The following is a 24,515-nucleotide window of genomic DNA, read 5'->3' on the forward strand; positions in this document are numbered from 1 at the left end:
CCACCCACCATTACCCCCCCTCCATGTCCTTCACTGCCTCAGCCACACCGTTATAATACTAGAAGTAGAAAGCTCAGTCAAGCTAGCGTTGCTGAAACAACCCGACGTACTTAATACGCACCGTACGAGTAAGTACCGCCTTAGGCATTTTTGACGTACGGGAAGTCTCTTGTACAGTACGGTATTATTTAACCAACTTTCTTCCACATTTTGTTTCAGAAAAACTTGATCATTTCTTCCAACTAATGTTTCAACGGAATTATAACATCAACTTGACTGTCTTTTAAATCCAATCGACTACCAACATAATTACTGACATCCGCTAGCTTTAACATACGTTTTATCATTAGCAACGCCTCTACAAGAAGTTCCATTTTCTTTTCTACTTTCAGATATACCAACCGTATACATTTTAACATGTTTATTCATTCCACTTCCGTTTTAAATAACTGACAGTGATTTTACCATCTTGGATTCAAACTATGGGAATTGAAGAAACATCCCCCTTTGATGATTGTGTTTACATTCAAGGCCATCACAGTCTTAATGATATTATAAAAAAAGGATCCTTTTTAGTTTTAAACTCTCAAAATTCATGTTTAACCACATTTTAATCTTCAAAAACAGTTAATTTACTTTTTTTTTTTTTTAAACATACTTTGGTGCATTATCGTTGTTTTAGATGTTATTGTTTAATGTTTTACGAAATCATTTTTCAACATTTTAACCTATAAGTTATAAGATTAGAATGACTTCAGATGTATTATTTTTAAGATTGATATAGGCTGATGATGCCCGTAAGGAGGGTGAAACATGTACCATTGACTTTAATGTATTATGTATAAACATTTTTGACCATATGAAATAGTGGACCATATTGTATTGTATTGAACAGGTGGACTTATAATATTGTAATAATATTTGAGACAAACCTTGAATTATCCGATTTGCTTCCCACATCGTTTGATCTCCGGGGTAAACAAGAACTGGATGCTTACTTACAGATTATATTAAAAGTAGTAGAAAAAGGAATGGAAGGCGATAAGGTCATCGCCACTCGACGACATGATCACCCAGGATCAAATAAAACCATGATGTTTTCCATCTTCCACTCTTATTACAAGTAAAAATTCCAACAGCAACAGAAGAAGTAGTTCAGTCCTGTCTCACTTTCCAAAACAACAACACGTCGTCTCCCATTGTCGTTCGAGCATGGAGAAAAAAAAGTTGAATTCAGTTCTGTGGTTGTTGCTAGATGGCAGTACAATCTCGACAGCATGCCTACTGAATGCTAGCGCTACTGTGGCGGACCGTGCAATTATGAGCTTGCAGCATAAAATACTTCCAGACTAATTCCGATGAGCAGAAATAATGATAATTAGTTTCGATCAAAAGGTAACTTGATAAGTGTCTAAGTACATTACAATACATATCCCAAATCCGTTACACACTCTAGAATTTACAAGAAAATGTATCTTTCTAGAAGCCTGGCCAGGCACCTATATAAGGAGGCGATCTTGACGGTACAGATGAGTTATTGTTTAGTAGAGTTATGGTGTAGCAGTATACTTGTGACCTCGTGTTGTTGTGATATGCAGTGGTTGCAGTCTCCATGTTGAAGTGATAAGCAGTTGTTAAAATGGCGGCTTTGTTGATGTGTATTTTGCTAGTGACAGCAGTGATTAAGGTTATGTGATTGTTTCATTTGTAAATAGATGTGAATAAATAACTGTACCAACTGACAACATTTTGTCTCTGTCTTTGTAGGTTTAGGTATGCTCATTATTGGCACACGACGTTTTACCAGCAGCTTGGCCTTTCCCAAAACACCAGAATCTATAAACAAACCTGGTGTTCATTTCATATCCACTTGATATTTGTTTTGATGTTTCAAATTACTTCTCCTTTCTGCATACAGAACAGTCCTTTGCATCTATTCTCCATTATAGTGAGTGATTCAGTTGAGTTACACTCCCTACAACAAGTTTCTTTACACACAGCCTCTGAAAGAAGTTCCAAATCCACCAAAACATAACCTGCATTTGTTCTGTTATTTGCATTCACGTAAGTATTTGGTGCATGTTTCATTTTTTAATAGTTCTTTAGATCATGGAAGTTTCTTCTTTGAAGCACTGGGAGGAGTGACACGTGAGTTATCAGGCACATTCTGAGCATCTGGAGCTTGGAAAGCATGATCATTTCGTATATACACTTCACCAACATCATGCACAACTTCTCCAGGATTTTCATTATTACTTGCTTGTCCTTTCCTGTGCATATGGATATTTCCAGTACACTTTCTTTTGCCAAACACCTTGTACCTGCCCATATTACTACAATATGACTATCAAGAAACTACAGAAAACTCTTTTGCATGTTTGTAGGGTACAGTGTAAACAAAACTATTAACTGCGCTTTTGAGGAACAAAAGAAGATTAACTGGAAGTTGACAAGGGTACCAAGGTAGTGTTAATAGTGCACTGTAATAAATGGGTTTGTTTTGAAATCTATATTTGGCCTTCTGCGGTTTAGAAACACAGAAATTCAACCCTGTGGCATATTCTTGTGCATGGTTGTACTTTATATGCATGATGGGACCCTATTTTCACTTCAAATTGATTTTAAAATTCATATCTGTGTTCTACAGACCCAAAACATTAATTATGATTGAAAAACTAAAAACTTAATTTTTGACCTTAACTCGCTGAGTTATAAAAACACGTTTTAAAACTGTGTTATTGGATAGAATATATTTTATAAGTCCGACTCCTTGGCTGAATGATCAGCGTACAGGCCTTTGGTTCACAGGGTCCCGGATTCGATTCCCAGTCGGGCCATGGATTTCAATCGCTTTGAATTAATTCTTCTGGCTCGGGGAATGGGTACATTTTGTCTATCACAACACTATCCTCTTCATATTCAGACAACACACCACACTGTTGCTCACGTCCGCAGGTATTACCTACCATTACCCTGCACGTGTCCCCCGGGTGGTGCTAAGCGAGCAACTACGATCAAGATGAGACCGAACTGTCATAAACGACCTCTCGGTCATGATAACCTATATTCGTCGAACAGTCCTTCTAAGGACTATGAATTTCAAACACGGAAGATCGGCCCACAGATCAACATCTGCCAGTTTAACATCGAAGGCATTAGTAGAGCCAAGAGTGAGTATTTATCAAGCATTTTACAGAAGCACTCAGTTGACATTGTTGTACTACAGGAAACACATACAGAGAACACTGAACAGTTATTGGCAAGGGGAAAGATACCAGGATTTAAAATGATAGCAGTTCACGACCATGCTCAATACGGAATTGCTACTTACATTAGAAATAACATTTGCAACTACAGTACCCTACCAGTAAGCGATCATCCAACCTATTTCTCCACCTCAGTACAAATAGAAGACATCATGGTAACGAATATTTACAAGCCACCCAATGAAATATGGCCTGATCCCATTCCCATAATACCCTCTCATAATAACATCATCCTTGGAGATTTCAACAGCCACCATACATCTTGGGGCTATAAGCAAGATGATGAAAATGGAACTAAGGTCTCAGAATGGGCAGAAGTAAACAACCTTGCACTGATATATGACCCCAAAGATAAGGGAACGTTTCACTCTGGCCGTTGGAAATGTGACTACACACCAGACCTTTGCTTTGTCTCGCACAGTTTTATGTTACCATCTTGCCGTGTTAGGAGACAAGTGCTCAATAACTTCCCGCACAGCCAGCACAGACCCATAATCTACCAAATAGGAATTCAGATCCCAGTTATACAATCTACACCCAGACCTCGCTGGAACTTTCAGAAAGCAGACTGGGTTGCTTATGCCAAGTCTACTGATGCCAACATCAGATGGATTAAACCTATCCCAGAGAACTACATGAGGTTTGTTGGCTTAATAAAATCAGCAGCAAAAACCTATATTCCTAGAGGATTCCGTAAAGACTATATACCGGGATGGAGTGAAGAGTCCAGCAGACTGAGTAAGGAATTTGAAGAAAATAGCAGTCACTAGAAAGCAACAGATTTACTACAATCACTTGATCTTGCTAGAAAAGAGAAGTGGGTGAAGACTGTAAAAGACATGAATTTCACCCATTCCAGCAGAAAAGCATGGTCACTTATTCGGAAATTAGATTCCACATCCATACCACCAAAGCAACATTCCCCAATCAAGGTAGAAGCAATAGCAAATCACCTCGTTTCCATCTCTAAAACAACAAGGAATAAACTGACCACGAAATGGGTTAAAACTGAGCTTAAACGGGCAAAACGAGAAACACAACCGAACGCAACCTATTCACAACCTTTCACATCACAAGAGATCGATGAGGGATTAAAATCACTTCGAAATGGCAAAGCTGCAGGACTAGATGGAATCTACCCAAAACTACTAAAAAACTGTGGTCCAGCTACAAGAAGATGGCTTGCTGCATTCTTCAGCTCCATACTTCAGTCAGGAAGACTTCCCCCAATCTTCAAGAAGTCAAAAATTATTGCCCTTCTGAAACCAGGAAAGGATCCAACTCTCCCACAAAGCTATCGACCTACAGCTCTACTCTGCGTCACCTACAAGTTATTAGAAAGACTGATACTAAACCGAATAGCACCTGCCATCGAAGCATTCCTTCCAGTTGAACAAGCAGGATTTCGTCCCAGCCGTGACTGCAGTGACCAAGTAATGTCCTTTACCACATATCTGGAGGTTGGTTTTGAGAAGAAATTGAAAAGCGTCTCTGTCTTCTTAGATCTTACAGCTGCATATGACACAGTCTGGAGGGAAGGTCTTATGCTTAAACTGATTAAAGCTGTTCCTTGCTTAAAAATTACTACACTAATTGACAGAATGTTAAGCAACCGACTATTTCAAGTTCATTCAGAACACAACAGAAGCAAATTCCACAAAGTCAACAATGGTCTGCCTCAAGGGTCGGTTCTATCTCCTACTCTCTTCAACTTATACATCCACGACCTGCCTGAAACAGTGTCCCGAAAATTCATATATGCGGACGATATTTGCCTTACAATTCAACGACCCAACTTCGCAGAAGCTGAAATAGTTTTTAACCGAGACCTTGAACTGTTGGATGACTACTTTCAAAGATGGTACCTTCATCCCAATCCACAGAAAACAGTGACATCTACATTCCATCTGAACAACGCAGAAGCAAACCACCATCCAAGGGTATTCTTCAAGGGCCATGAACTACAATATTGTGCCAATCCCAGTTACTTAGGAGTAACATTGGACAGGTCTCTTACGTACAAAAATCATCTGCAGAAAACCGCCAACAAACTAAAAAGTCGTAATAACATTCTCCAACGATTGGCTGGAACTTCCTGGGGAGCGGATGGAAACACATTAAGGACAACATCTCTGGCCTTAGTCTATTCTGCAGCAGAATACTGCTCTGGTGTTTGGCTTAACAGTGCTCACACACAGCTAGTAGATTCACAACTTCGTCAAACCATGCGAATCATAACTGGTACACTTCGTGCTACACCGACCCAATGGTTACCGGTTCTCGGCAATATACTACCTCCACATATCAGGAGACAGAAGGCCCTTTTTCAGCTATGGACCAGAATGCTAAAGAATGAACGTCTACCTGTTCATGAGGATATCAGACAGAAATGCACACGCCTGAAGTCTCGCCAGCCTGCTTGGAAGACAGCCGTGAAGATAACATCTAGTGAATTCAACCCCACCTCTAAATGGTTAACAGAGTGGTCTTTATCCCCAGCTCGGGCAATAGTGGATATTAATAACCCATCCACAAAGCTGGCAGGCTTTGATCTGCCACGTTGCACCTGGAGTAGACTAAACCGCATGAGATGTGGAGTAGGTAGAACAGCATCTACTTTACACACCTGGGGCTGGTCAGTTTCTCCATACTGTGATTGTGGGGAGGTTCGACAAACAATGAAACATGTAGTGCAGGAATGTCCACTCCGTGCTTTCACTGGCACCATGGAAGACCTCAACACAGCAACACCCGAAGCAGTGAAGTGGGTGGCGGGTTTGGACATTCACATTTAGTGACATGTACATCACTCGCACTCAGTGTGTATATATGAACTGTCAGAGTTGATAGGTGGATAGCGATGTAAATATATTGTGTTTTCTTCTTGTACTTTCAAACTTTGTAAATTGCTTTCTTTGACTGTATAGATATGATAATTTGTATTTACTTTGTACTCATCTTTCACTGGTTGTGTAAATAGTTTATGGGTTGTCATTATTCATCATACGCCAAATAAATAAAAACTACACTATCAACTACCACAGAAGCACAAACTAGTGAATACATATTCCTCTATATAGGGTTGGTGTCGGGAAGGGCATCTGGCTGTAAAACAGAACCAAATCCCCATGTGCGACGCAGTTTACACCGGCGACCCCACAAGTGTGGGGAAAACCAGAATAAAAAGAAGACACATAGTTTATTACTTAAAATATAACATTTATATTTGCATCTATAGTTTTCATTTTTGACAGCCCCACACCCACCCAAAAAAATTCTGAACCCCTCCAAAAATAAATCCTGTGTACGGCCTTGTCCAGCACAAATCTCACGTGGAGTAACATGATTTGAACTACGGAATCCAGCGGTGAGAGGCCGGCGTGCTGCCGCCTGAGCGAAGGAGTCTTACACTGTTTCAGATTATTGAAAATTACATAAATTTTGTTCTATGATTTTGAAGAACTGCTGGGAACTTTTATAAACAATGTATTATTGCAAATACTAATAGTAACATCAATAAAAGAGGTCCGATCCATAAAAAGTACCAACATGGAGAATTTATCGAATCAATATAAAGTTAAACTTACAAACAAAGGTTTCAACATGTGTGCAAGGATCACCGCACTTGGGGCAAGACAAATGGTCCCCACCATCTTTCCCTGTTCCTTTTGCTGAGGAGCCTTTCTTTCCACCTCCTTCACTCTTGACAGTACCTCCTCCACTTTCTCCAGGACCACCGGACATTAACTTCATGGCAGGAGCAGTGGTCAAGAAGCTCCTCCTGAGCAGAATGGATGTAGTTTGCCATGATGTCTTGTTTTGAAAAGTGTAGCATAATACTCCTATGGAGAAAAAAATTCTGAATGTTAAGTTCACAGCAATACAGTTGTAATGTTTCACTTTCTTACTAATGACTAAAAATGGTTTTTTAACAGTACAATCATACTAAGAAGCCTTACAAAAAAGAAATATATTGTACATTACTACTGTCAGTAGAATAAGTCAACAGGCATAAAATAAATAGGAAATTCCTATCATATTTACATAATTTATAAATTAAAAAGTAAAGCCTTAATTTTCTCTAACTCTGTTAGTAAATGTCATGTCTGTATCATGTAGCCTATATAAAATGCACAAAGAAGAAGCTTAAACCTTAGTAGACGAAGAATTTGGCTGGTTCGATAATTTCACTGGTGTTTATTTTTCTGTGAAAGTATCTGTGAAATGCTTTCTATACTTAAGGCTAGAAAGTTTTTATACTAAAGTAAATATTTCACATAGTTATATAAAAGCTGAAAATGCAGAATCTACAGGTATATACTTTTCCTATCTGTACAGCATGTCTCAAAGTAAACACCTTGATGAAGAATTTTAGTCCGTGTCAAATGGGAGGCACTCATTCTTATGAAATAAAACTATTTTGGCCTGGAGCAAGTGATATTTAACACAGTGACATGTTTCACGGAGTACAAAGCATTAAGTGGGTGGAATAACGTGACAATATAACAACCGCTCGGTTAGGACAATATTCTGAGTAGCCTCTCGAGGCCAAAATGCTTCCCACTTGACAAAGACTATAGTTTCTTTATTTTTGGATTTATCTTTGGATTTCGTTGTTCTGTTACTATCTATGCCCAGCACAGATGGAAATTTCCGAGTGGGTAGTTGGATGGCTTGTGTGTTTCCATCTAGTGACTCCTCGTCTTAAAAGATAAAATCTAATCTAAAAACCATGAACTGCTCTATTTCACAGATGTAATATTGCCCAAGAGTATATAAAAGTTTAAATGTTGCTGTTAATGTGACCTATTTTTAGAATACCGTAAAAAGGGTACTCTTTGCATAATTTTTTATAGTTTGCATGAAGACCACAGTTTCAGGGAAGTTACAATGCCGGAAAATACATAAAACTCTTTAAAGGTGATGTACGGGTTAGAAGGAATATGTGTGTGTGTGTATAATTTAATAACCTAACAATTCTATTATAAGTTTTACTGTGCGTGCGGTTAGGGCCGCGCAGCTGTGAGCTTGCATCCGGGAGGTAGTGGGTTCTAACGCCACTATCGGCAGCCCTGAAAATGGTTTTCCGTGGTTTCCCATTTTCACATCTAGCCACACCACACTCCATACCACATGAACTGTTGACTAGGTACAATGTGTATGTGGACCATTACAGATTGTATGCTTAACAAGAGCAGGTGGTACGGTGGTGTATGCCAGATGCGACAAGATGAATTATCTAAACCAGAAAAATGACAATTAGTCATTTGGTACATGGACTGGCTGAATGTAAAGCACTTGAAGCAAGACGTCTGTCTGTACACAAAATAATTTTCCCAACAAGCAACTTCCAGACAAGCAAACATTCCAGTGATTACACGAACAACTGCACACATATGATCGTTTCAAAAGTGAGAGAAAGACGGTTCTGGCCTTGAAGATCATGTTTGGAGCACAGTGAAGAAAATACAAGAGTATACAAGATCAGCATAATTCGCCAAATTGCAATGCCAAAAACTTCGGGAGTCATTCTTCTTTGCCGAGGTATCAGTGACCGGACTTTCCTACCTGGGCATGTTGCTGCTACAGCTGATGGCTCAAAGGCAGGAAGATCTCGATAATTTTCTCTTCCACAAGGATGGAGTCCTACCCCATTTTCATAAATTTCGTGCATACCAGACACAGACATGCATCAGTGCTAGGCTGGATTCGCTCAAGCAGGGGGGCATATGTTTGATGCAAAGATGTTCAGGAGCAACTAAAACATAGAATTTAAGAAGTGGCTGACCACGGTCACGAAAGAACTGGATTACAATGTCGACATTTGCCGAGTCACAATTGGTTCCCATAATGAATCACTATAATAATGCAAGAAACTTGGCATGTTTTTTACAGTTCGTTTTACGTCGTACCGACACAGATACGTCTTATGGACGGTGGGATAAGAAAGGGCTAGCGGTGGCAGGGATGTGACTGTGGCCTTAAAAGTACAGCCGACACATGCCAGCACAGTCTGGTGTGGAAAAAAGATACCACCTGAATGCAAGCAGGCAGCTACGTGACCAGAACCAGAACCGTGAAGACATTTGCTTGGTGGTGAGTTTCTCTTCGTAATGATATACAGATGAGAGTGATGTGTTGTTGTTTGAGTGATCAGTCCATAGACTGGTTTGATGCAGCCCTCCATGCCACCCTATCCTGTGCTAACATTTTCATTTCTACGTAACTATTGCATCCTACATCTGCTCTAATTTGCTTGTCATATTCATACCTTGGTCTACCCCTACCATTCTTACCACCTACACTTCCTTCAGAAACCAACTGAACAAGCCCTGGGTGTCTTAAGATGTGTCCTATCTCTTCTTCTCGTCAAATTTAGCCAAACCAATCTCCTCTCACCAATTCGATTCAGTATCTCTTCATTCGTGATTCGATCTATCCATTTCACCTTCAGCATTCTTCTGTAACACCGCATTTCAAAAGCTTCTATTCTCTTTCTTTCTGAGCTAGTTATCATCCATGTTTCACTTCCATACAATGCCACATTCCACACGAAAGTCTTCAAAAACATCTTTCTAATTCCGATATCAATGTTTGAAGTGAGCAAATTTCTTTTCTTAAGAAAGCTCTTCCTTGCTTGTGCTAGTCTGCATTTTATGTCCTCCTTACTTCTGCCATTGTTAGTTATTTTACTACCCAAGTAACAATATTCATCTACTTCCTTTAAGACTTCATTTCCTCATCTAATATTTCCTACATCACCTGCCTTCATTCGACTGCACTCCATTACTTTCGTTTCGGACTTATTTGTTTTCATCTTGTACTCCTTACCCAAGACTTCATCCATACCATTCAGCAACTTCTCGGGATCTTCTGCAGTCTCAGATAAAATAACAATATCATCGGCAAATCTCAAGGTTTTGATTTCCTCTCCTTGGACTCAGATTCCCTTTCCAAATTTCTCTTTGATTTCCTTTACTGCCTGTTCTATATAAACATTGAAAAGCAGAGGGGACAAACTGCAGCCTTGCCTCACTCCTTTCTGGATTGCTGCTTCTTTTTCAAAGCCCTCGATTCTTATCACTGCAGACTGATTTTTATACAGATTGAAGATAATTCTTTGTTCTCGGTATCTGATCCCTATCATCTTCAGAATCGTAAATAGCTTGGTCCAATCAACATTATCGAATGCCTTTTCTAGATCTACGAATGCCATGTACGTGGGCTTGTCCTTCTTGATTCGATCCTCTAAGATCAGACGTAAAGTCAGGATTGTTTCACGTGTTCCTACATTTCTTCTGAAGCCAAATTGATCTTCTCCCAACTCAGCTTCAACTTGTTTTTCCATTCTTCTGTAAATAATACGTAATCAAATTTTGCAGGCTTGAGATACTAAACTAATGGTGTGGTAGTTTTCACACCTGTCAACACGGGCTTTCTTGGGAATAGGTATAACAACATTCTTCCGAAAATCGGATGGGACTTCTCCTGTTTCATACATCTTCCACACTAAATGAAATAACCTTGCCATGCTGGTTTCTCCTAAGGCAGTCAGTAATTCAGAGGGAATGTCATCAATTCCAGGTGCCTTGTTTCTATTGAGGTCACTCACAGCTCTGTCAAACTCTGACCTCAAAATTGGGTCTCCCATTTCATCAGCATCAACAGCCACTTCATGTTCCAGAACCAAATAATCTACATCTTTACCTTGATACAATTGTTGGATATGCACCTGCCATCTTTCTGCTTTGTCTTCTTTCCCTAGAAGTGGCTTTCCATCTGAGCTCTTAATATTCATACACCTAGATTTCCTTTCTCCAAAGGCTTCCTTGATTTTCCCGTATGCAGCATCTACCTTTCCCAGGACCATACAGCCTTCAACATCCTTGCACTTCTCCTTCAGCCATTCTTCCTTAGCTACCTTGCACTTTCTATCCACTTCATTCTTTAATCGCCTGTATTCTTTTCTGCCCTCTTCATTTCTAGCATTCTTGTATTTTCGTCGTTCATCAATCAGGTCTAGTATCTCCTGAGTTATCCACTGATTCTTAGTTGATCTTTTCTTCCTTCCTAACATTTCTTCAGCAGCCCTACTGACTTCATTTTTCATGACTCTCTACTCTTCCTCTATAGTATTCCCTTCAGCCTTTTCATTTAGTCCTTGTGCAACATGTTCCTTGAAACAATCCCTCACACTATTTTCTTTCAACTTGTCTAGATCCCATCTTTTTGCATTCTTTCCTTTCTTCAATTTCTTCAACTTCAGATGGCATTTCATGACCAACAAGTTGTGGTCAGAGTCCACATCTGCTCCTGGGAAAGTTTTGCAATCCAACACCTGGTTTCTGAATCTCTGCCTAATCATAATGAAGTCTATTAGATACCTTCCAGTGTCTCCAGGTCTCGTCCACGTATACAGCCGTCGTTTGTGGTGTTTGAACCAAGTATTGGCAAGGACTAAATTATGATCAGTGCAGAATTCAACCAGCCGACTTCCTCTTTCGTTCCTTTGTCCCAATTCATATTCTCCTACTGTACTACCTTCTCTTCCTTGGCCTACCGCTGCATTCCAGTCTCCCATCACAATTAGATTCTCCTCACCCTTTACATATTGTATTAAATTTTCTATCTCCTCATATATTCTTTTGATTTCTTCATCATCCGCTGAACTAGTAGGCATATAGACCTGCACTATTGTGGTGGGCATTGGTTTCGTGTCTATCTTGACAACAATAATTCTTTCACTATGCTGGTCGTAGTAACTTACCCGCTGCCCTATTTTCTTATTCATTATTAACACTAGAACCGCCGGAGCGGTCAAAATGACCGCTACACATTTTCAAAGCCTTATTTTGACCACATTTTTTGTCCTATTGTAAAGAGCTTCAGTGACTTTTCCTGATTACCGGTCAGAATCATCCGTATTAAATTTAATTAATTTTGCATCATGGATAGGACGTAGGTAACGAGTATACCTAGAACCGCCGGAGCGGTCATTTTGACCGCTGTATTGATTATCATAATAAAATGCGTTAGAACATGTGCTTATTCCTCTGGTTGAGATAAAATTTGTTTATAATTATTCTCCCTGCAATAATGTAAGCACAACAATGAAACTCTGATAGTCTATGCACGGCCATTGTTCAATTTCCTCTTTATTCATTTATTGAAAGGCGGCTACGAGGGCTAATTAGTCACACTCCTCTGAGAGTAGCAAACATTCTTCTGCTCTCACAATTCCCTTCAAGGCCTCCCTCACCCGTCCTCTCCCCGTGAGGCAATCACAACCTTGGGACAACTGTCCACTAATCTCTCTCGTCAGTCTGGAGCCACAGCTTCGTCAGCTTGTCACAGACCATGGCTCGTAGACTACCGACCCTTACCGATGAAGAATTACTCACTCTACTGCATGACATTCCAGATGATATGTCTGAAGTTGAATGTGACCCAGATGTAGAGGACCTACGAGAAGAAGCTGCGGACGAAGATTACTACCAACCAAGTGTCCATTCTGAAAGCAGTGATTCAGATGATGCTGAATACCAAATTGTTGAACCAGGTAAGTTACAATAATGATATACGTTATCTTGATGTCAACATTTCAACTTTGGTACTGAAATTCAACATTTAGACTGCAATAATTGCAGGCATAATTATTATGCCTGGTATAGGCCGAGAACTGAAAGTTATCAATTGTTCTATTACAGCAGCAGAAAATGTAGTACGAAAATCTGGAAATAAGAGGGGACGAATCAACACAAGCCTCCCAGGAACAACTAATACGTTACTAGGTACAGACGGCATCACGGAGTGGACTGTAGGAGAGTTTGGGAAGACTACACCTGGCAGGATGGCTTGTCACAACATCTTGAAAGAAAATCCAGGACCTACTCCATATTCAAAGCGGTATGTTTCTGACGACAGTGTAGCGAGTGCATGGCGTCTTGTTATTGATGAGTCTATATTGAAACACATCAAACACTGTACGGAAACGTAAGCAAAACGTGTTCTAGGTGATGAATTGTGGAGTGTAAGTTTAGAAAAACTGGAGGCATTCATTGCCTTAGTGTATGCTCGTGGTGTTCTTGGAGCCAGTAACACTGAACTTGATGAACTCTGGTCTAAAAAGTGGGGGCCACCATTCTTTAGTGAAACAATGGGGAGGAATTGTTTTCGAGAAATTCAAAGATTTTTGCGTTTCGACCTCAGAACTACAAGATCAGAACGTTTGAAGACTGATAAATTTGCGTTAGTATCAAAAGTATGGAACAAATTCATTGAAAATTGTCAATTGACTTATATTCCAGGTGAAAATCTGACGGCTGATGAGCAGCTTTACCCAAGCAAAACAAGGTGTCCATTCTTACAGTACATGCCGAACAAACCAGATAAATTTGGAATTAAGTTTTGGCTTCTTGTGGACGTTGACTCAAAGTTTCTGTGCAATGGGTTTCCTTACCTAGGAAAAGACGATCTCAGAGGACGTGACGAGACTCTTCCCGAAAGTGTAGTAATGAAGTTGATGGAACCATTTCAAAAGAAGGGGCGAAACGTGACTACAGACAACTTTTTTACAACAGTGAAACTTGGTAAGAAGTTGAAAAGTAATGGTACGAGTATTGTTGGAACCATTAGACGATCAAGGAGAGAAATACCTAAAGCTGTGAAGGCTATGAAAGCTAGTCTTTACGACTCAACTCTCCTGAAACATTCCAATGACACACTTACTGTTTATCAAGGTAAACGAAACAAGAACGTCCTTCTATACAGTACCTTGCACTCAGAAGTTGAAATTCAAGCTAATTCCAAAAGGATTCCCGAAACAGTAGACTTCTACAACAATACAAAATATGGTGTGGACGTGGTGGATCAAATGGGAAGAAAATATACTGTTCGATCCGCTACCCGAAGATGGCCTGTTCATGTATTTCATAATATTCTTGACTTGGCAGCAATCAATTCCTGGATCATTTTCAAAAAAGTGACCGGGAAGAAGATCAGTCGCCGAAATTACATCCTCAAGCTAGCAGAGGAGCTTCGTATGGGGTACATGGAATCGAAATCTAAGTATGTGGAAAGAGAACCCGAATTTAGGGAGCCTGTGGAAGGAAATGTACAGAGGAGGCAATGCCAAATGAAGAAATGCAGGAATAAGACAAACTTTACCTGCAGAAAGTGCAAACGGCGAGTGTGTGGTTCTTGCTCAAAGGACATAACTAAGGTCGTGGTATGTAGTTCCTGCTTCTAAAGACGCAGAATTGCATCAGCGTGTGCAAATACACTAAAGGAAAAGAAAGACAGTGTTTCAAAAATATGGTGTGGTACGTGGATTTGGCAAACATGTTTCAGGTCATAAATTACACTAAATAAAATGTTACAGTAATTTTCTTTTCTGTTAATGTGTAATAACTATTTTACAGTTTAGACTAAAATAATTTGAAGTAAAAGCAATGTTTGTTTATTAGATAAGTGTGTTTTAGAGAAACATATCTGTGTTTGTAATAAATTACGAAAATATTACATTTACAATACAATTAAATAATTTGTTTCTTTTCTGCTTTAGATCCCATAATTAATGTTTTATAAACTTAGTAACACATATTTGAAAGTATGACAATGAGTTACTATACGTATTTAGAATAAAAATTATAATTCCAATACAGCGGTCAAAATGACCGCATCGGCGGTTCTAGGTATACAATATGTTCCGGCGGTTCTAGTGTTAAACCAACTCCTGCATTTCCCCTGTTTGATTTTGTGTTGATAATTCGGTAGTCGCCTGACCAAAAATCTTGTTCTTCCTGCCAACGTACTTCACTTATACCAACTACATCTAACTTTAGCCTATCCATCTCCCTTTTCAGATTCTCTAACCTACCACAACGATTCAAACTTCTAACATTCCACACTCCGACTCGCAGAATGTCAGTATCCATCTTCCTGATGATCGCCCCCTCTCGTGCAGTCCCCACCCGGAGATCCGAATAGGGGACTAGTTTACCTCCGGAATATTTTACCTGGGGGGAAGCCATCATCAGTACATCATTCATACAGAGAGAGCTGCATGTCCTCGGGAGTTAGTTACGGCTGTAGTTTCCCGTTGCTTTCAGCCATGTAGCAGTATCAACACAGCTAAGACATGTTGAGTATTATTACAAGGCCGTATTAGTCAATCATCTAGACTGCAGCCCTTGCAACTACCGAAAGGCTGCTACCCCCCTTTCAATGAACCACTCGTTTGTCTGGTCTCTCAACAGATACCCATCCGATATGGTTGCACCTGCGGCTCGGCTATCTGCATCATTGGGACACGCAAGCCTCCCCACCGCGGCAAGGTCACATGGTTCGCAGAGGAGGATGAGAGTGATACCAATTGTGATTTCCGTGTAGCTGAATTTTGAAAATGTTATTAGACTTAAGATAAACCCTTTATCTTGGAGCGCATAGTGTCAGCTTTAGTGCACTACTGATCTTTGGCCTTGAAAATGCTGGAACACAAGTAATTGGGCCACGACCAACAAGCCCGGAAAATTTATTCTTTAGAGCGTTTAATTAAAAATATCTCTCATAGCGAACTGCACTGGGACCCAGTTAAAAAGTGTCTTCGCAAATTTCACCATCCTCTCTTCTTTCCATGGTCTTGATTAGACCAAGACCAACTACAATATCTTTTTTTATTTACACAGAAAAGCGCACAATGTGCAGGGGTATAAACTTAATCACTACAAAGTACCCAACTACAATATATCAAACCTTAATATTAGCTAAAATGGCGCTCTGATCGGTTTGTTCAAATGTAAACATGAGCATGTGCGAAACATCTGTTTAGTTCTTTCTGTTGGTTTGGTTTGGTTAGGAAATGTTAGTGTAGTGATGTTTTTATTGAAATTTGGTTTAAAAACTATTTTGACATATTAGGACGTGTCGATCGTATTGCATGCCTGGATGTAGCCTAATTCATATTACAGCAGATGCACTTACATTCACAAGTGTACTTAATGCATCTTGACTATTTCGTAGTTACAAGTAATATTGCATTAAAACATTCGAGGATAAATTTGTCAATATAGAGGATGTGTTCCGTGTACTTGATGAGCTGTTTTTTTTTTTTTTTTTTCGGATAAGGACAAAACTCTGTGCTGTTGCCAATCCTAGTACATTTCTCAATTACTATACATTTTGAGGATTTTAAAAGAGGTTATAAAAAGTGAAAAAGCTATTCATTTTATCTGTGAATGAAGATTATATTATCTTTGTTAAAATTAGAGGACAAGGTATCGACTGACATAGTGTCACAGTACGTAGGCTATTTACGTTGCCAACGATTTGGGTGTCAAAAGTGCTTTATACGAAGATGCATCTGCTACCAGAGAACTTCAAATTGATTCTCCTATTGATTATCTGAAGTGAAACAGATGTAGCAGTTTGGTGGATCATTCAGAATCATTGTTATGAGAGAACTGAAATTTGCGACAAGGTTATGTTTCTAACAAATTTTTTGAACGAGGTAGGCTATTATATTTATATTTCAAAACGTAAGGTAATAGAAAGGTCTTTCAAATAAATGTATTTCTAAAACAAGTACTGATTTATAGGAAGAAGAATAACGGTCTGGAATAATTTACTAAGGGTGCTCCCTACTATATCAACACCAATAGTAGATACATTTCCAACTTCTTTTGAAATCACTTCAGAAAGGACTATTGTAGACAACTGATACGTAATCTGCCACTTGGACGACAACCCTAAATTCGGATCATTGGTGATTGATTAATTAACTGACTGAATTGAAACTCATCAAATATACCCCCAGGACTGTTATTTTAGAATGCAATGCTATATTACCTATTTCCTTTACCATACTAGTTCATAGAAAATATTTATATTTTGAATTATCCACAAATTGCTTATCTAAATATAGGATATTGGTCTATTGCCCAAAGTAGAGTATTCTGTTCGTTATTATTGACAGCTTAGCAATTCAATACAATAATCAAAAGGTTATGTTTATGTATCATATGTATCATAGCTGATGTAACCGTGCTTCGCAACGGGATTCTCAGAAAGACTGACTTTGTGGTTTTTCTAACCTGAAATCAACATAGGTCATTACAAAAACGTACGTATGAATGTAGCGATTAAAAGCAATGCTATCATATAAAATACTCGATCAAATGGAAAGCCGCACGTTTTATCACTTTTAACGAACAGTGCTGCGGTTAGATTGCGGTGCCAATCTAATAGTCCAAAGTTCCAGAGCTGGGATGACCAGGCCGCAGATTGCCATGAACACTCATCTGCCATTATTCCGCTAAATATGCACACTGTTCATTCCACTCAGTGCCTCAGAGTAGGGATTGAATAGCCCGAATGCTATAATGATCCAGTGTGTTACGTACTAGTAGTATCAGAAAATTTATAAACCAGGGGAATGGCATGCTAAAGAAGAAAGTTATCTAACTCCCCAGCTACTTTCCATCAATATTCAGACAGGCTGTTACACTCTGTACGACTGGGCGAGTTGACTGTGTGATTATCGGTGCACAGCTGTGAGCTGCATCCGAGAGATAGTGGATTCGAACTCCATTGTCGGCAGCGCTGAAGATGGTATTCCGTGGTTTCCCACTTTCACACCAGTCAAATGCTGGGCCTGTACCTTAATTAAGGCCTAAGGCACTCCTAGCCCTTTCCTATCCCATCGTCGCCATAAAACCTATCTATGTCGGTGCAATGTAAATCAAATAAAAAATACTCTGTACGCAGCAGTAATCCTATCTACCGGAGATGAGGGGCAACAGAAGACACAAAGCACATCACGACAAACAATGATCAATAATGTTATTGTTGATCAACGTTATGAGCTTTCTATATTGTAGGCCTTCACATTTAGTTTTCTTTTGACTCTGTGATTTGTAAAATATTTTATACCATAAACTGTAGTTTCTTATTCTCCGACTTTACATACCGATTTTCATTAAATACTGTTTACCCATTTTCTCATTACTCGGCGCTGATATGGACTTAGTAACAAAAATCCAAATTCATGAATATCTTTGTGATCATAGCCAGTACGGTAACAATGTATAAGACATGAATAATAGGAAATTTAATACTATATAACCTTAGTTATGTAGCATTCATCGATTACACCTCTAATAAAACTTGTAAAACTGAAGGCTCTACATTTTTCTCAAAGTACGATTGCTTGGATGCATTCCTATCTTTACGGACGTCAACAATGTGTGAAAGGTAATAATGGAATTGTTTCATCGTGGCGTCACGTGAATAGAGGAGTCCCTAAAGGCTCTGTACTTGGACCACTTCTTTTCGCACTCTTTGTGAATGACATATCATCGAATTTAAGACATTGCAAATACCACATGTACGCTGACGACCTTCAACTCTACACAGACTCTACAGCACAAGACCTTCAGGAAAATATAGACTTACTAAACATTGACTTACAGACTGTTAGTGAATGGTCTGCTGCCCACGGCCTGCAATTGAACCCTACAAAGTCACAAGTAATCCTTCTAGGCCACCAAAATCAAATGGCAAGTATCAATAAACGTCCTTTGCCGAGAGTAATCCTTCAGAATGTTGCAATTCCTTTTGTACCACAAGTGAAGAACCTCGGCGTTATCATGGACGAACGCATGACTTGGTCTGGACATATCTCACATATCTGCCAGAAGGTTTTCTCTGCTCTTCATTCTTTATATAAATATAAATACATATTTCCGATAAAACTTAAGCAGAAATTAATCGAGGCTCTTGTAATGCCACTTTTCGACTATTGCGATGTTGTTTTCAACGATGTGAGGCCACTGCTGTCCCTAAGGCTACAACGCGCTCAAAACGCATGTGTGAGGTATATATGCAATCTAAGAAAATATGACCACGTGTCATCATCTTTCCTAGAACTAGAGTGGTCGCGACTCCACGTTCGTCGTAATCATCATACTCTGTCTCTCCTCCACCGAGTCCGTACTACATCTTCCCCAACTTACCTTTCTTCGCGTTTCCATTATTTCTCAAATGTGCATAACAGAGGTACACGGGCTCAAACATCAAACCTGCTCGTCATTCCTCACCATCGAACTGCAACATATAACAACTCATTTTCTGTGTTTGCCGCCCGAGAATGGAATCGCTTACCGGATGACGTCAGAGGAATACCAACCACCAGGTCATTTAAAAGAGCGTTAAGAGGTACAGCAGGATACGAATGAACTGTGCATTTCTAGTCCTTTACTGATGGTGTTAGTACATTATTACTACTAGCTATTATTATTATTATTATTATTATTGCTGTTATTATTATTATTAGGCCTATTATTATTGTTGTAAGTATGTTTATCTCACTGGGGTGGAATTTTATTTCTGTTATAAAATATTTTGATTGTCTTTAACTGTGCTATACTTAGTATTAATTACGGTAGTGTTAACTTTGATTCTATGTACAAATTGGTTTAGTGTAAGAGAAGGCCTAATGGCCTTAACTACGCCAATAAAGACATTTATCTATCTATCTATCTAATAAGAGATATTTGAGAATTACATTTTAGGCTTTCCCCAAAACTACCATTTCACTCAGCGTGAATAAAATAATGTACAGCCTAGACTATAGCGACTTATTTCCTGACTTTGCATACCGATTTTCATCGAGATAGGGCTACTAATAACATAAACAGTTGAAAATTCAATTTTAGGCCTTCCCCTAAACTACCATTTCACTCGGCGTGAGTAAAATGATTTATAGCCTAGATTGTAGAGGCTCATCACCCGACTTCACATACAGATGTTCATTAGACCAGTAATAATATAAATAGTTGAGAATTCAATTTTAGGCCTTCCCCTAAACTACCATTTCACTCAGCGTGAGCAAAATGATTTATAGCCTAGATTGTAGAGGTTCATCCCCCGATTTCACATACCGATTTTCATTAAATTCTCTTCAACCGTTTTCTCGTGATGCGTGTACAGACAGACAGACAGACAGACAGACAGACAGACAGACAGACAGACAGACAGACAGACAGACAGACAGACAGACAGACAGACAGACAGACAGACAGACAGACAGACAGACAGACAGACATTACGGAAAAGTAAAAAATGCATTTTCTTGTTACCATGGACATGACCAATACAGAAATACCATTATTTTCAAATTCTGAGCAATGTACAGATAAAACTCTTATTTTATATATATAGATATATAGATGGTCTTGGTCCTATCAGTTCATTTGTATGAACTATTATAGTTCATTCGATACACCGTTCGTCATTCTGTGTTGTTCAAATTAACAAGGTAGTTCATGACCTGATGTCATGGAAACAGCTCTCACTTCACTCTTCATCTTGTCTAGTATGCCTCATTTTAGCGTTGTCATTGGTTTTTGCGATTTCCCTATCTCATAGCCTTTGGTGGTGCTATTTGAGGATCCAACCAGCTTTTGGGCTGATGACCAAACAGACAGAAGGTTTGTTAAGAGAGAATTATAGTGAAGATCTAAAACGGAGTTACAGACGGTAGTTTCTGATATCCTTTAAGGTGTTGAAACAGAAAAGAGCTGCTTAGCCAGAAATCATTTTTCATTGCTTTGTTTCTAATAGGAATTATGTAATTTCTTTCCTTTGAAGTCTAATTGTATCAACTATAATAATGCATTTCGTTTTTCTCCTTTCATGCAATATCCCGTGTAGTTTTAATATACCTCGCAATGGAGCAAGCATACAAATTGGTGGTGCACGTGCAGTGAATTTTCGTACGATGGTAGACTACACAGTGAAGAAGCATGTGCATAAAGAGATTATGAATACACGACTGGATCATCAGCTCACAGTGGTCTGATACAGCCCTCCATGTCATCATATAATAATAATAATAATAATAATAATAATAATAATAATAATAATAATAATAATAATAATAATGATGTAGTAGTTGGTTTTATGGCCCATTAATTAAGTTTATGATTTTTGGAAATGCCAAGGTGCCGGAATTTTGTCTTGCAGGAATTCTTTCATGTGCTGGTAAATTACCAGCACTTTCAAATACCAATGAACCGCGATCGAACCCGACAATTGGTGTCAGAAAGTTAGCGCTGAACCGTCTGAGCCACTCACCGCAGTCACCATATCCTGCGTGCTAAACGTTTATATGTACTTAGGCCTAACTATTGCAGCCTACATCTATTCTCATTTGTCGTGTTCTTGGCTTGGCCTACCTCCACTGTTCTTACTTCTCATACTTTCCTAAAGAACTGAACGAATTCTAGAATTCTCAAGAACTGTCATATTTCTGTGCTGTATTTTCACGAAATAGTTCTTCTTTTACTAATCTCATACATTATCTTATAATCTGCCATGCCATGTCAGATCCAACATTCTTCTATATCACTGTACTTAGTTTAATTGTAAATGAAGACACTTTTTCAGAGCTGCCGAAGCGAATGAAATTAGCGACTTGCGTGAAGCCTTCACAGGTAAAATGCAAACGTAGAACATTACTTTCTGGATAGTTGCTGCTCTTTTATATCTTTCAATTCTTATCGCTATGATTTGATTCTTGCACAGATTGAAGATAACCTATCTTTCTTTGTCTTTAATTTTAACTACCAGCAGAATCTCTAAGATCTCGATTTAGTCAACATTATCAAACTTTGAGATTCATTAACTAAACTGACGTGCCCTGCATCTCTTGTCTTTTCTAGATAATGGCATGATCAATTCACTTTCGTACAACACTACAGTGTGTTCTACACAAACGCCTTTCTAATTACGCATATCTGTTTTCGAAGACGTTTCTTTACTTCATGCCGCCTCCGCGATGTAGGAGTAGAGTGCCTGCCTCTTCATCGGAGGTCCGGGGTTCGATTCCCGCTCAGGTCAGGGATTTTTACCTGCATCTGACGGCTGGTTCAAGGTCCACTCAGCCTAAGCGATGACAACTGAGGAGCTATCTGACGGTGAGATGGCGGCCCCGGTCTAGAAAGCCAAGAATAACGGCCGAGAGGATTTGTCGTGGTGACCACACAACACCTCGTAATCTGCAGGCGTTCGGGCTGAGCAGCGGTCTCTTGGTAGGCCATGGCGTTTCGAGACTGTTGTGCCATGGGGTTTGGTTTCTTTACTTATGGTAAGGTGCACGAGATGTCAACATTTTGTGTTCTCGTCGCTTCTTACATCTTTTATTTTACAACACAAGTGCTAATATCTATCTACTTCCTTTGAGATTGCATTTCCTAAGTTGACATGAACGGCATCTCCTGACCTTTTTCTGCTGTTCCATTATTTCGGTCTTTATATACAAAAAATCTTCTTGTACAGAGAGGTCAGGGATTGGTAGATTTCTGTAAACAAGAAGGTTATGCAATAATGAACATAACACCTTTACAGCCCCAAGAAGACGTGTGTATATATGTGGAAAAGCTCTGGCGATCGTTATCGATGCCATATGCAGTAGATTGCATCCTGGTGAAACACCGCTACAGAGATCATACAAAAATGTCTTTGGTAGTACCTGGAGTAGATACCAACACAGATCATAATACGTTAAAAATCAAGCTGTGGTTATAGTGGAAAATGCTGAAGGAAACCAACAACAGATCGAAGTGGAACACTTGCTCTTTAATAGATGAGCTGAAGTGTACAGCATTCAGGGCATGCGTAACTAGGAAGGTAGGGCCTAAGAGAAGATAAAACAGCCACATCGACACAGGATGTGAATCACAAATGGTTGACAATAAAGAACTCTGTTACTGAACTGTAATACAGTTCATTCTTTCCAAGATCAAGAACAGAAAGAGGTGAAAACAAATTAATAGACGTGAAGAGAGAAAGACAGAGAAGATTTCAAAATAAAAGTGATCGAGAATGTAGGAATGCCATGGCAATCAAGACTGCCACAGCTGATGAAACACAAATAAAGAACCACTGGAAAACAAGACACCATACAACGAAGAAGACGGGTACATTCACAAAACCGAGTCTAATGTTTAGTCACACCTTGACCTATGACTAAAAGTGAACCTGAGTTGACAATGAGGTCACTACCTAACTTCCCCCTATGGGTGGGGGCGGTAGAATAACAGCCACGGTATCCCCTGCCTGTCGTAAAAGGCGACTAAAAGGGGCCCTTAGCTGAGTCCTGGCATTGTTGCCACTTGTGCCAGGCTCTTTACTTTCATCTATCCATTCCGACTTCCCTTGGTCAACTCTTGTTCTTTTCCGAACCCGACGCTATTAGGTTTCCGAGGGCTAGAGAGTCTTTCATTTTCACGCCCTTCGTGGCCCTTGTCTTTCCTTGGCCGATACCTTCATTTTTCGAAGTGTCGGATCCCTTCCATTTTTCCTCTCTGATTAATGTTATACAGAGGATGGTTTGCCTAGTTATACGTCCTCTTAAAACAGTAATCACCACCACCACCTCACTACCTAATTGAGAAAGCTTGAGGTATCGATAACCTTCCGATTGAACTCACCCCGTCAGCAGGTGATATAATCACTGACAAACGATATGACCTAACTCAGACAATTTACGAAAAAGAGTTTCTGGCCATCTGTATTTAGGAACTAGATCAAGGTCACTTTATCGAAGAAAGCAATAATGCAACCAACTGTTGTATATACGGAACAATTGGTGTAGTTGTATCCAAGATAATGTACCAAATAATAAATAGAAGACTGGAAGGGGCAATCTATGACTACACCCAAGATACACAATTTGATTTCCGTCGAGGAGTTGGTACCCGAGATGTCACTGGCACTCTTTAAGAATTCTTGAAAGTATGATGAGCGGGAGCCGAAATCTGTATAGGCCTACTGTATATATGCTTCATTGACTATGAAACGGCATTCGATAGTTTCTAGGCATAATTTAAATTATTCCCACTGTTAACGATTATAGGAGTGGAAGAACAACTCATTTCACTCGTAACGGACCTCTATTATGGTCAAAATGCAGTTGTGTGCTTGAGAGTTCTTACTAATCCAGTCCCTATAAGAAAAAGGAAAGGATCCCGTAAGGCCCCAATGATGTTGAATTCTTTTGGCGAGTTGTTGATGGCGTAAGCTCTAGAAAACAAAAGACTAGGAGTAAAAACCAATGGAACGCTCATACAAGTAATCAAGTTTGCAGATAATCTGGATACATTATGCCACTATTCATTCAGATATTCCGAAAGTACTTCGGCACCATAAGCGTCCCTACTTGCGCCATCAGTGCAATTGCAAGAATTACAT

General features: G+C 39.3%; 1 protein-coding gene across 7 annotated transcripts in view; it reads right to left on the reverse strand.

The window, feature by feature from the left end:
- ClpX (Caseinolytic protease chaperone subunit) overlaps positions 1–24,515 on the reverse strand; it is a 360,525-nt gene that overhangs the window by 209,138 nt on the left and 126,872 nt on the right. For all 7 annotated transcript variants that reach the window (XM_067137796.2, XM_067137795.2, XM_067137797.2 and 4 more), the window contains one exon: positions 6,854–7,108. In XM_067137796.2, coding sequence (XP_066993897.1) covers positions 6,854–7,108 — 255 coding nt within the window. The remainder of the gene's footprint in view (positions 1–6,853; positions 7,109–24,515) is intronic.

Source organism: Anabrus simplex, chromosome 1 (assembly GCF_040414725.1).
Source record: "Anabrus simplex isolate iqAnaSimp1 chromosome 1, ASM4041472v1, whole genome shotgun sequence".
NCBI classification, from domain to species: domain Eukaryota; kingdom Metazoa; phylum Arthropoda; class Insecta; order Orthoptera; family Tettigoniidae; genus Anabrus; species Anabrus simplex.